Source organism: Mus caroli, unplaced genomic scaffold (genome assembly GCF_978045245.1).
Source record: "Mus caroli unplaced genomic scaffold, Mus_caroli_1 scaffold_15, whole genome shotgun sequence".
Lineage (NCBI taxonomy): Eukaryota > Metazoa > Chordata > Mammalia > Rodentia > Muridae > Mus > Mus caroli.
The window spans coordinates 65552330-65565471 of NW_028227270.1; the positions used below are offsets into that span (position 1 = coordinate 65552330).

Consider the following 13142-nt stretch of genomic DNA (forward strand, 5'->3'; position numbering starts at 1 on the left):
CTGTGTGTCCCATTGTAGATGACACAGCCATTGCCCAGGGGGAACAGGAGATGTGACATTTAAGGCAATATACCCGTTTGAAAGGCTGTCTCAAATGCATAGTCTACCCAGACCTAAGAGGCCTTGGTTGGATTCAGGCCAGGGTCCTCCTCACTGGAGAGCCCTGTAGAGGCCACGCTGCCAACAGAACCTTCGACGACGACGGTGAACATAAATAAACCACCACTGTTTTTCAAAGTGTTGTTTATTGAGTCGTTTGTAGCCATCGCCAAGTGTGATCCTGAGAGGCAAGCGAGAGAGAGAATTCTTGGACCCGTTTCAGAGGCTGTGACACTGAGGCCAAGGCAAGCTCCAGGCAGGCTCAAGGTCATGGTGAGTATGGAGAGGTCTGAGACAGCAGGCTCCTAAGCCACACACAGATACATCCCACAGTAGACCAGGGGACACAGGTGCCTGCCCTACCCTCCACCTGCCCCCCCCCCCCCGAGCTCTGGAAGGGCCACCACCTCACAGCAGCAGGGTAGAGACTCTAGGTGCACACACACAGGTACAGAGCTCTGTGGCAAACAGCCCCAGTCCAGTCCCCAATGGTTTCCTCAGCGGGTAATGAGCACCAAGGCCACAAAACCTCCAGCTCAGGTTATAACAGACATCTCACAGGCCTTGCCATTGTGACCGGGACAGAGTGTCCTGGGAGGCCCCCACTAGAGCCCCTCGGGCCAGGCACGTGGCCATCACCCCTGGCAGCCTCACCAGTTGGCCTTCACCGCCTTGATGTCACTCACGAGGTTCTGGGCCAAGCAGAGGCCAAATATCTGCAAGACAGAGAGCAGGTGAGGAAGAAGAAAGAGCTTCAGGCAGGAGGAGGGTGGGCAAGCCAAGGCTGTACCTGGAGGAGGGCGATCCCCACCAAGACTCCGGCCACCACGATCAGGTTGTCTTGTAGCCACTTCTCAAACTGGCCCACACAGCCTTTGGTGTAGATGGAGCCCTGCTGCTCGAGCTCCTGAGGAGACATGAGACCAAGCTCGGCCTGCCTGCCTCAGCTTAGCTCTCCCGCCCCTCTTCCACCTTGATCAGCCCACTCCTGCTCCAGTGCCCTCCCTGACAATGTCAGCTCCTTGGAATTCTGCCACAGGGCCTTTGCACAGACAGCTCCTTCTCTGGGTCTTAGCCTGGCTGTCTCCTCTGAAGAGGCTTTCCCTGACTCAGACTCTACCTGTCAACCTTCTAAATTCTCTCACCTGAGCTATCTCGGGACTGTCCATTTAATGAGCCTACAATTTCACATTTTTCTCCACCTATTCCCTGAGTGCAGAAATGACCCCTTAGCTCTGGATCAACCAAGGTCTAGAGCGATGCCAACCACAGCAGGTGCTCCACAGAGGTGGAATGAGCAATCCAATACCTCAAAACTACCCAGGGCCAGTTCCACCCTGAAGAAGCCCTTAGACCTTTCCACAAGACCTTAGGAGAGGTCCCCATGTCACCCCCTGTATTCCAGGCTACCCTCAACCCTGTCCCCACCCTTCTCACCAGTTTGAGTCGGATGTCATAGCCACACTGGGTATTGAGGACATCTTCCTGAGGGGAGACAGGCCATTAGCAATACGCTATGGGGATACCCACGGGCTCACCTGGGTCCTCAACTCTAGTGCCCCTCCTTCACAGAAAAGCAAACGGAAGCTTGGGTTTACCATGTCTGCTCATCTGCAGTGAAACCCCAGACTTCTTCGTTCTCTCACGGACACCAGAGCACACTGGCATGCACCTCCCTACTGCTAAGAGGTCCTCCCTCCTCCCAGGGCCCACTTACCGCTGGGTCCCTAACACAGCAGGAAAAGGGCACCCCACAGCGCTCACGGCTTGGGTTCAAGTCAGTGCAGTTGAAGTAGATATTGAGGTTCCAGTCATTGGGCCCTCGGGCGCCACAGCAAGACCACTAGGGGGAGAGAGGAGTCCAGAGTGAACAGCTGGAAACCAGGCCCAACCCTAGAGTCTCACCCAAAGGAGAAGGCTGGCTGGCTGGCTGGCTGGCTGGCTGGCTGGCTGGCTGGCTGGCTGGCTGGGAGAGCCAGCTTCCACTCCCCCCAACAAACAGGCCTGAGCTCCTAAGAATCTGAGCGGGTAAGGAGACCTCGAGAGGTGAGGCACTGAGTTGCAGGTTGTGGCTTCCTCGTGGACTCCCCTGAGGGTCAGGAGCAAGGCCAAGCCCTTCGAGGATCGAGGCATTCCAGACTCACTGCGTGGACAGGAGAGGAAGCCCAGACAGATTTCCCTCCCTACCCCCCCTTTCCACTCCACAAATGCTTGCTGGCATCCTGGTGGAGCCCCAGTTCGCCTCCCCAGAATGCGCTTGCTAGTCTTGCCAGATGTGGCCATGGCAAGCCCGAGTCTGTGGCACAAGAGCCTGGGACGGGGCAGAGCCCCGAGTGAGCCGTGCCAGCTGCTGAAAAGCTGGCCGTGAAGCTACAAAGGCTCCCAGGTGAGCGTGGGATAGCTCTAGTCACAGACTCAGACCTTGTGAGCACAGCCGGGGGTGTGACGCCTGGCCATGTGGCTTGTGTGTGCAGGTCTCAGACACAGCTGAGCCAGCACCTGCCCTGTCACCTGCCAAGTGCCTGCTGTCCCTGCTGGAGAGCCATCCTGTTCCTTATACCCCTCCTCACCGGAGGAGGCAAGGTCACACAGTTCAGAGGCTGCCCCGCCCTGCTGGCTCCCTTTCCACCCTCCCTGGTACGTTTCCCTCCCTCCTGCCCCCACCCCCAGCCCTAGTTTATATGTTCCGCATCCTCTCCCCAACACGCTGCCTTCACGAAGGGAACAGGCTGCACATTTTTAAACCACTGAATCTCCCCGCACCTGGCTCGGGGCCTGGTGTATGCCAGGCCTGTCCCAATTCCATACTGAATAGAGAAAGGAAGTGCAGGCTACAGGATTGCCTCTGCCCTGCACAGCTTCAGGGCACTGCTGAGCCCCAGAGCCAAATCTTGGTGAAGGTGACTGGGTGTGACAGGGGGTGGCCCTGGGGGATTATAAGGACTAGAATGTGCAGGTGGGGAGGGTTTCCGTGGCTCTAAGTACAGAGCGTGCAGTTATAGATGGTGCATGACGCTGGATGAAAATAAGCTAGGCTGGGGCTGGAGAGATGGATTAGTCATTAAGAGCACTGGCTGCTCTTCCTGAAGACCCAGGTTCAATTCCCAGCACAAACACGGCAGCTCACAACTGTCTGTAACTCCAGTTCCAGGGATCCAGTGCCCTCTTCTGGCTTCTTCAAGCACTAGGTACACACACACACAGTCAAGGGACATCAGCAACATAGCCCTGGCAGATACTCTGGGTGCACACTGAATAGAAAGAGAGACCTGGACTGTATACTCCATTTCCTCCTCTGGCCACAGTTTCACAAGCCTGTGTCTTTCTAGGACTAGGCACAAGGAAGCCTGCGGAATAAGCAGCAACTGGCTTCTCCTGGGACAGGGTCTCTCAAAGTTTCCTTCCCTGGCATTCGCTGGCCTGGGTGGGTTAGGAAACAGTCCGTGCACACACAGAACTTGCTCCCTCTCTTGTGTGTCCATCAGGGGTCACACGCACGAGGCCCACACTCACGTATTCCTGAGCAAAGTCGATAAGGTTCTGAAGATCGAGATCATCCCGGTAGGCTTTGACATTGTTGTTGATGAAGAGATTAAGTTGGTCTCGGATCCAATCCTTGAAGACGAAGGCCAGGATCCCCGCGGCCAGCTCCAGGAAGAAGATGAGGCCGAGGAACACAGAGAACTGGGTTGGGGGCACACAGATGATGGGCATTGAAGAGGCGTGGCTTCTGTGGACAGGGAAGAGCTCCCACTACCTCTGCCACAGGCTACAGGCTCCACCCTCTATTACTTAAGTGCTGCCCCCTACCGGCCCTGTTAGGCTACCACTGAGCTTGCTCCCTGCCCCTTAGCACCTTATTCTGTTGCTAAAAAACAGCGCGGGTTTTACCTGTTCCTTGCCTGGTCACCCTGACTAGGCAAAAACTGAATGGAAAGAGGTTAGGAGTCTCTGGTGGATCTGGGGTAGAGAGAGACTTAGAGAAAGACTCACGAACTTGAGCAGGAAGGTGTTTTCCCGGAGGGCCCCAATGCAGCCGGCGAAGCCCAGCACTGACATGACTCCCCCCACCACCACAAACAGCCACACGGGGTCAAGACCACCCAGATCTGTCAGCGCCGAGATGTTGGAGAGAACGCCCTGCACCGGGGAGCAGACAAGTGTGAGGGAGTGACACCCCTCCCCCTCCCACCCACCCCCCGGCAGCCCCTCCCTCTTACCTTCTCACCCCAGGCCCAGAGGCCAATGGCCAGGAACAGGGCTCCCAGCACCTACAAGAGCAGGGAGAGTTCAGGGCTGGGACCCAGCACCAGGGCTCTTGACCACCCTTGACCCATCCTTGGCCATCAGGAAGCTGAGAGATATGCCCCACACCCACCCCATCCCCAAAGCTGATGGGACTTAGCCCCGCCTCCACTCCCAAAGCTGTGCATGGAACTTAGCCCCGCCCCCACTCCCAAAGCTGTGCATGGGACTTGGTAGTGCATCAAGCAAGGACACTGTTCAGGGAGTCTTTCCCGCAGGAACAGAAGCTACCTCAAGCCTCAGGCTGGACAGCAGACTCTTCCTGGAGTCTCTGAGGACTCTCTCAACACGGAGGAAAATCCAGAGAGGCCCCAGTAAACATCAGAAAACATCTGGCCTCAGGCATGCTTGTACCTTTGTTTTGGCTTTTTTTTTTTTTTTTAAGATTTATTTATTTAAAGTATATGAGTACCCTGTCACTGTCTTCAGACACACCAGAAGAGGGCATTGGATCCCATTCCAGATGGTTATGAGCCACCATGTGGATGCTGGGAATTGAACTCAGGACCTCTGGAAGAACAGTTAGTGCTTTTAACCCGCCCCCTCCCCCAGCCATCTCTCTAGCCCTTATTTTGGCTTCTTGAGACAGGGTCTCATCGCAGTAGTCAAGGTTGACCTCACTAGGTAGCAAATGATGGCCATGGGGTCTTTGCCTTTTCTGGATGCTCTGCCCGGAACTCTTCTCCCTCTTGGTTCTCCTTGCCACTCAAACCCCAGCTGCCCACCGCCCTCTCCAGACACTTAGGTGTCTGTTTATTTGCTTGGTATTTCCTCTATGCAGGGGCAGAGAGGGCAGAGAGCAGGGCTAGCCTGTCCTCTAGTGTGCTCACAGGGCTAACAGTGCTAGGGCAATGAGGTGTCTGAAACAGGTGAGGGTGGGGTGTAGACGTGCGTGTCTGGAGCCAGGGAGATGTCAGGGTCCCGGAAAGCTGAAATAACTGTGGAGAGGAACCAGGTAAGAGGCTAAGCCCGGGGTGAAGAGCACAGAATGGGCAGAGGGAGGCTGATCAGGAGGCTGGGACATTTGACAAAGCAGCAGGAGGAGGAATGGGGTTAGGTTGAACAAGGAGGGGTTTGGGGAAAACAAAACATTAGCTGGTCTCTTGTCCAAAGATGAGGTGAATCAGACAGGATGAGGCAGGCGACATGATGCTTGGGGTAAGCCCCCAGAGCCAGCACAGAGAAGTCATTTCCAGAGAGCATACAGTAGGGGACAGAACCCAGCACCAGGGAAGGAAAGGGTAGGTGGAGGTGGAGTGCTAGTAGTCTCTCTACTCTGATGGTGTGCCTTCCTCAAAGGAGTTGCTAGGGGGTCAGAGATGAGAGGGTGGCTTGCCTTGACCATCAGGGCTCTCCAAGCAAGGAACTGAGGCTAGACAATGAGAAAGATTAAGGTGCCATCGGGAGAACAGGCTGCCCAGACGACACCTAGGTGGTGTCCAGAGGGCATACGTAGAGCTGGGCAGAGAGGCACAGACCTATAATCCCCACATTTGGGAGATGGGACATCAGGAACCCAAGGTCCCAGATTCCTTCCCATATCCAGATCCTCTGTCACCTGCAGCCACTGAGAACTGACCCCACCCTGCTTTAAAGCCCTGCCTGCCCCATGCCACCCAAGCATGGGACCTTAATGTTCTGTCCATCTTTACTCCCCTGCACAGACGCCCCACCCTCACCCAGGAACAAAGCTGGGGCTTTCACCCCCCTACCCCCAGAGTTACTTAGCCTCTCTTCCTTCCCTCCACCCACTGATAATCACCTGTTTCTTGAGACAAATAATTTAAGCTCTTACCGTCTATTCATTCAGTCCCCTATCTGTAAACTACAGATAATAATAAGGCAGTCGGGATAAAGTGCCTCATCAGAACTCATTTGTTACTAAGCTGGGTGTGATGCCTCACACCTGTAATCCCAGCACCCAAGAAACTCAGACAGGAAAACTGCAGCAAATTCCAAGCCAGAATGGGCTAGAGTGAGACCCTGTCTCAACAACAAAAAACTCTCGTTTAATCTAACAACCCAGAAGGATAAACTCCAATACTGGCCCCTCCCAGGCTGGAAAGCTAAAGCTGAGAGAGAGAGCAAAGAGGCTCGCCCAAAAGCCTCTAGACAAGGCCTGCTACACTCAGGCCCTTTGACTTCCAGGCCAGCGCTCCCTGTAGTTGCCCACACCCTACAGAACAGAAGACTGCTGAAATCCAATGACACCCACCACAGGGCAAACCCAACGGCTCGTGGGTGGAGAACAGAGCCGCTGAATCCTGCTGAATTCAAGTGGGAAAGGCCTGGCATAAAGGACAGCAAGCACAGCCCGGCTTTGGCATAGGATGGGGGAGGGAGAAGAGAAAGATGACTTGGCAGGACCAGGACACAGATGCCACACAGAGGGAAGCCTCTGTTTGTTTGGTCAGCTATGGAATGCTGAATTCTGTTCCCAAGGGACAGTTCCCTGTTCTCAACTGGAGTTCCTCTCCCTGCAGAGGCAGAGGCCTTGGCTTTCCTCTCTCCTACCCTCCTGGCTCACAAGCTTCTGAGCATCCGTAGGGTAGACTCGGGCTAGGACCCAGCCTCCCGAACCTCACCGCACCACGCTGGGAGCTGGAGTGGCCGGGAGGCGGGGCGGGACTGGTCCGCAACTACCGCGCCCCTGCAGTCTTCCGGCAAACGCCGCCCCCTTTTTCGCCCAAACTTGGGGCTGCAAAGAGAGACTCCCAGCACCTCCTGCTGAGACTGGGTCCCGCCCCCCAGCTATTCCAGTAGCTCCCCAGAATAGTTGGGGACAGGGCATCGGGGTGGAGGGGGTGGGGGACAGTCCCTGGTCGCAAGCTCCTGGGAAGGGATCTCCCTCACCAGCAACTGAGGCCCCCTCACCCCTATCCTCAGCGCAGAGCGAGAAGCGGACCCGTGCTCACCCAGAAGACAATGTTGAAGCCAAACAGGAAGTATTTCCCGCAGCAGCCGACCTCAGGGTCCTGGAATTGCTGGTGCTTGCCGGGCATGGTGAGCGGCCACCTGCCGCCCCGGGAACCCGAGCTGGGGACCGGCCCAGCCCTCTGCGGGCTGCCCAGGCCTGGAGCAGCCCCGGGCCTAGCCCGGTGGCTGCGGCTTCATGGTCAAAGCCACACAGCTCACCGGCTGCCCCGCCCGCTATGGCACCGCCCCCGGCGCTCGGACCGCCACACCCGGAGTGCGGTGCCCTCATCCCACCCCGCCCTCCAACAGCGCTCCGGCCCCGCCCACAGTGTCAGTCCACACCCCGCCCCAGCAAGGCTCGGTCTTCTTGGAGCCCCGCCCACGCCCCGTCCCAGTCAAGTTCAGTCCTCACGGGCCCCGCCCATAACCAAGACTCCGCCCCCGAGCCGGGCTTAATTCTCTCAGGCTCCGCCCATGCCTAGCCGCTGTCCTCCCGCAGTCCCGCCTACGCCCCGCCCAAGGCTCTGCCCTAGCCAACGTCTGTTCTCGAGCTCCGCCTCTAAACCGGGTCCCGCCTCTGATGAGCCCCAAACCCCGCCTCCAACCGGCCTCAGTCCTCCTGGAGCTCCGCCCTACTCAGCCTCAGTTCTGAGCCACAGTCAGCCTCCTTGGAGCCACGCCTAAGACATCGGGTTTTTTTTTTGTTTTTTGTTTTTTTTTTATGGTCCACAGGCCTCACTCCTCCCCAAGACCGTGCCTCTGGGCCAGGCTTTGGCTACACCCCAGCCACACTCAACCCCTCGCAACCCCCACCCCTGAAGAGTCCCCATCTCTCTAAGTCCTCCAGTTAGCTTCTCTCAAGTTCCCCAAGTCCTCCAGAGGCCCCAGATGAGCCAACTGGCAAAGCTGGTGAGCCAAGTGTGAATAATTACCGTGGATCTCCAGTCTAAGATTCAAAAACCAGAGGAGTCCACTCCCCAGGAATAAGTGGTTGGAAATAGTGGGACCAATGAACAGTGCCATGCATCCACACACAGTGTAGTTGAATACAAACAGGCTGGCGTGCCACACCTGTTCTGTTTTGCCTATTCGTATGGTCACCCCTGTCCCATACCAACTTGGGCTTTCTCTGGCTGCCTTGGTAGCTGGGACTCACCAGAGTCCTTCTGATGCAAAACAGGACAGGGCAGATGCAGGTTGAGGTATGTCTGATCTTAAATATTTAGATTCCAAGTTTGTTCCAGAAGTGTTTATTTAGATACAGAAAGGGCCTTAAGCATCATCAGTGAATCCCTTCTAACAAAACCACGGTGAAGCCCAACTACCACTGTAATCTCTTCACTCGTGAAGGTTTAATCCATCCATCACTTCAGCAGGAGGAGGCACACAGAACCCACAGGACTGTCTCCAGATGGGAAGGCTGTGCAGGGCATTCCCAGTTCCCAGTCCTACCTGTCTTTACACAAATTCCTCTCTAACCTAGTCCATACTTGGGGGCGGGGGGAGAGGGAGGGAAGGATGGAGGAAGGGAGGATGGATCCAATCACAACTGGTCTAGGGAAGAACAGGTTTTAGGATGGGTACCCAAGCTACAGATCTGATGAGGGTAACCCCATAATAAGCCTTTAAGCTCATGGAGAACTGAACTCCTAACCCTTAATATCAGTGGCCTGGAACCCTTCTCCCAAGACAGAAGAGCCTGCCTCAGGAGTCTGCTGTCCTTGTTTGGCAAGGTTGCGCCAGGACTTTGCTTTACCCTGCCCTTGGCAAATGTCCCGTACAGGGCTAGCGATTGAGAGTAGCTCATAAGCATTGGCCAGCTGCCATGAGGCCTGAGCCCAATACATGCTGAAGAAGTTATTATGGATGCAGGCATAGTGATGAGCTGTGGCAGTCCCAGGTCTGTAGGCTGAAGCAGGAGAGTGGCTTAAGTCCACAAATACAAGGCCAACCTGGGCAACAGGTGAGACCTTATCTAAGGAGTGGTGCTTATACTGTTCCAAGAGAGGTAAAGAACCAGGCTGTCTGCCTCCCCCAAGCCCTGCCCCAGAATCCACAGTGCAGTCTTCCTTGTCCATCAAACAGCAAGAGGAGGGTGCCCACTGAGTAGTGGCTGAAACCGGTCTCACACCACAAACTTGTTTGCTAAGTTGTTGCTCTTGGCAGCAGTGTCTGCATGGGCCTGGTACCCAATGATGGTCTTCGTAGAGATGCCCAGGCGCTCTTTGTATATTTGCCTAATGTTGGAGACAGGGTAAAATGGCAGACATAACCCAAGCCCACTTCTTCTGTTCAGATATATCTCCTTGGTTCCAGCTCCAGCCTCACCCGTTTTGCATGTCTTACTCATAGACCAGTACCCATCATAGAATCCCTCAGTGAAACTGACAACTTTCATTAAAAATAGTTTGGGTCTAAATTCCTACTTCTTTTATACAAGAGGGTGAGGAAGAAGGGAGAGCAGGTCTGAAGGGTGCCAGAGGTTTCCCTTGCAGCCCCCCAGTACCACCGGGGGTCAGGGGAGGATTCTCACCCGATCTGCATCACTCCGGCTTTGTCCTCTGCTTCACTCGTCCACAGGGCAATCTTGTCCCTCTTTGTGCGGATGTTCACAACAGCACCGCACACTTCCCCGTTGTATTCCTCAAAACAGTTCCCAACCAGACACAGCAACTAGGCCCCCAGAGAGGAACAAGCAGTAAGTGCCCCGGCTTGGATATGGGGTCCACTCCACCAGCTTTGAGACCTCCTGAGACCCACGCCTCTATCTCTTCACCTGCCCTCCACTCACCGTCTCCAGCCACAGACGGTCCAGTTCGAAGTGGCGCAGTTGTTTGTCAATGCTGAGCAGCCAGCGGCCACCCTGCTTGTTTCTGTTGTCTTCCCACATGGGCAGGATGCCTTCCTGTGGGGAGAGCCTGATCAACCGCCTCCCTTTGGCTTTTTTGTTTGTTTGTTTGGTTGGTTGGTTTCTCAAGACAGGGTTTCTCTGTATAGCCCTGGCTGTCCTGGAACTCACTCTGTAGACCAGGCTGGCCTCAAACTCAGAAATCTGCCTGCCTCTGCCTCCTGAGTGCTGGGATTAAAGGCGTATGCCACCACGCCCAGCCTCCCTTCGTTTAAAGGGAAGTGAACACCAAGCTTCCTCTGCACAGAGCCTAGTCTGCTCTGTACCCCGGCCTTAATTAAGCATGCTTCTCAGGGCTGGCGAGATGGCTCAGCAGGTGGGAGTACTGACTGCTCTCCCAAAGATCCTGAGTTCAAATCCAAGCAGTCACATGGTGGCTCACAACCACCCATAATAAGATCTGAAGCCCTCTTCTGAAGCATCAGAAGACAGCTACAGTGTATTATATATAATAATAAATCAATCTTTGGGCCGGAGCGAGCAGGGACTGAGCGAGCTGAGTTGACCGGAGCGAGCAGAAGTCCTAAAAATTCAATTCCCAACAACCACATGAAGGCTCACAACCATCTGTACAGCTATAGTGAACTCACATACATAAGAAAATAAACAAATAAATCTTAAAAAAAAAAAAAAAGCATGCTCCTTTTACCTACCCCCTCCCCCGCACAGCAGGGGCCACCTCCAACCACTCTGCCTTCCACAGAGGCCCCTTCCAAGACCCCAAAGCCTGCTGAACCCTGCTGAGCCCCACAGCCCTTGAGCTCCCCTGTTGCCACCTTTGGCAACTTCCTGCCTGAGCTTGTCAACTTTACTAAACAGGATTAAGGTGCTGATGATGGTACCTCCAAGGTGAGACCAGACAGGTGAGGAATACCCCCAACCCCCAGCCCACCCTGAACATGCATTTTTCATGTCCACACTAATTTAGAAGCCAGGCCAAAAACTTGGGCCCCAGCCTTGAGGCCCTCTCCTCTCCGGACTCACACATCCTTAGCTGCCCACGCCCCAGTCATCCATGAGAGAAAAGCCGGGGAATCACTTCCTGGAGCAGAGCCTACCTTGAACAGGGCATAGTCACAGCCAGAAGAGAGCTTGCTGGCCAGCTTGATATGGCTGTACATCCTGGAAAGACCCCACCCCACACAGAGGTTTTGGGGCTTCGAAGCACATGGTTCACCTGACTGTCTTTCCAATTCCTCTCTAGACCTAGTTTCCAGCCACCTGCTTCCTACCTCCCAGGGCCTCCCCACACCCTCCACATGCCCAAGGGCCCTGCCACCTGAAATCCCTTCTCTGGGAACTTATCTGAACTAAAAAAGCCTGGTGAAGTCTACCTCATTAGGGCGTTCCAGCTGGGCTTCCTTCCTGGGTTAGCCTGGCCTTTCTCAGCTTTCTTTGGCACACACACTAAGGCAGCGGCCTAATAATCCTTACTATAGCTGAGCCAAATTTCTAGAGAGGAAGAAACCCCGTTAGAGCCACAAAGCCACAGAGTCTCAGGGCTCACTCCTGCTTCTTCCAGTCCCCAGGTTCTCCTTAAGCCCTGAGAAGTTTTCAGGGGGGTAGACCATGACCTGGCAAGAACCCACCAACCCTCAGCTCCCAGCAAATGTTGACAAGGCCCTGAGAAGGTGGCAGGCTAAGATGCCTTTGGCCCCCAACTCAGCGCTCCTGAAGGCAGAACACTCACGCCCAGAAGTCCTCCACAGTGTTAAACTTGGTGACTAGCTGCAGGTTGTCCTGCCAGGCCCGGCTTCGGTCATTCTTGAAGAACCACAGAACCCACCTGGGGATTAGGAGATAGAGGATCAAGGTTCCCAGCCCTGCAGTGCCTGGACTGCCATGTTTGTAAAGTAGAAGGTGAGATCTGGGACACGCAGTCCCCACAAGGTGTGGAAAGTCAATTATCCCTACAGGCAGGGTAGTAAACCTCCAGTCTCCACATGGATAAATCCACCGAGTGGTGGAAGGCAGGATCCAAGGTCACAGAGGCTGGCCTCTCAGCAGGACAGTGTCTCTGTGGCCGCCTCACCTGTTCTGCAAGGGGTGTAGCTTGCTCAGAACCTCCGGTGGATGTTCTTTGTGGGCCTTTCTCCTCTGAGACTTAAGGGAGCCAGGAAGGTCTCTGGCTTCTCCTGTTTGGACTCCCTCCGCAGTTGCTTCTGATGGCTTTTCTTTCACCACCTCCTCCTTATGCCCTTCACCCTCAACTTTGTTCATCTGACCAGAGAAAGAAATAAGAGTGAGCTGTAGCCAGATAGTGGTGGCATACCCGCCTTTGATCCCAGCACTCAGGAGACAGAGACAGGCCCATCTCTTGAGTTCAAGGCCAGCTGGGTCTAGAGAGTGAATCCCAGGACAGCCAGGATTACACAGAGAAACCCTGTCTCGAAAAACAACAATAACAACAAAAGTGACTTGTAAGCTCTGATTCTAGCTGACCCCTGAAACCTGACACCCGCTTTTTTCACCCCAGCTACTCATTTGCTCTGGGAAAGGCGGATGGGGTAGACTCACAACCTCAGAAGTGGCCATGACAAGGCTCAAGGCTCCACCAGCAACTAAGAGGCCCACAGCTCCTTGCTTTTAACCTACCAGAGAAGAGAAGCCAGTCCCACCTGGGCAGACAGGTGAGCAGAGGAGATGGTGTGAAAGGGGGGAAAGGGGACGGGGAGTGGAAGAGGGACCTGTTAGAAGGTAATAGTTCATCACCCTACACAGCTGGGTCAAGAAAAACCTGTCCTCCAGCAGAGGGTGAGACTCAGAGAATTAAAAGTAAGGGCCAACATTTGGGGTCTGTTATTATGGTACTTGGGACCTACTCAGGAAAGCCTGAATTTGAAGCAGTCTAGGATGACAGAGGTAGCAATACACACACACACACACACACACACACACACACACACACACACAC

At 54.8% G+C, this 13142-nt stretch overlaps 2 protein-coding genes across 6 annotated transcripts; both read right to left on the bottom strand.

The window, feature by feature from the left end:
- Positions 1-226: 226 nt before the first annotated feature.
- Tspan17 (tetraspanin 17) lies at positions 227-7600 on the bottom strand. Of its 3 annotated transcripts, none has more exons than XR_015045424.1 (9): positions 7320-7600; positions 4320-4370; positions 4093-4239; positions 3613-3783; positions 1817-1942; positions 1537-1580; positions 890-1006; positions 754-815; positions 227-404 (listed from the first exon to the last, which is right to left on the bottom strand). XR_015045424.1 is itself a non-coding variant. In XM_021180246.3 (9 exons), exons 1-9 carry the CDS (start codon positions 7404-7406, stop codon positions 368-370), a joined length of 846 nt encoding a protein of 281 aa, XP_021035905.1. In that variant the 5' UTR covers positions 7407-7600; the 3' UTR covers positions 227-367. The 3 variants fall into 3 exon arrangements, 2 of the variants coding, with proteins under 2 accessions (XP_021035905.1, XP_021035906.1); XM_021180246.3 differs by having other exon boundaries at positions 1537-1584; XM_021180247.3 differs by lacking the exon at positions 227-404 and having other exon boundaries at positions 479-815.
- A 996-nt stretch (positions 7601-8596) lies between these two features.
- Positions 8597-12763, bottom strand: Eif4e1b (eukaryotic translation initiation factor 4E family member 1B). Of its 3 annotated transcripts, none has more exons than XM_021180817.2 (7): positions 12749-12763; positions 12261-12448; positions 11919-12014; positions 11287-11350; positions 10112-10225; positions 9854-9993; positions 8597-9557 (listed from the first exon to the last, which is right to left on the bottom strand). In XM_021180817.2, exons 1-7 carry the CDS (start codon positions 12761-12763, stop codon positions 9446-9448), a joined length of 729 nt encoding a protein of 242 aa, XP_021036476.1. In that variant the 3' UTR covers positions 8597-9445. The 3 variants fall into 3 exon arrangements, with proteins under 3 accessions (XP_021036476.1, XP_021036475.1, XP_085686869.1); XM_021180816.2 differs by having other exon boundaries at positions 12746-12763; XM_085830743.1 differs by lacking the exon at positions 8597-9557 and having other exon boundaries at positions 9860-9963; positions 10108-10225.
- Between the last annotated feature and the right edge of the window lie 379 nt (positions 12764-13142).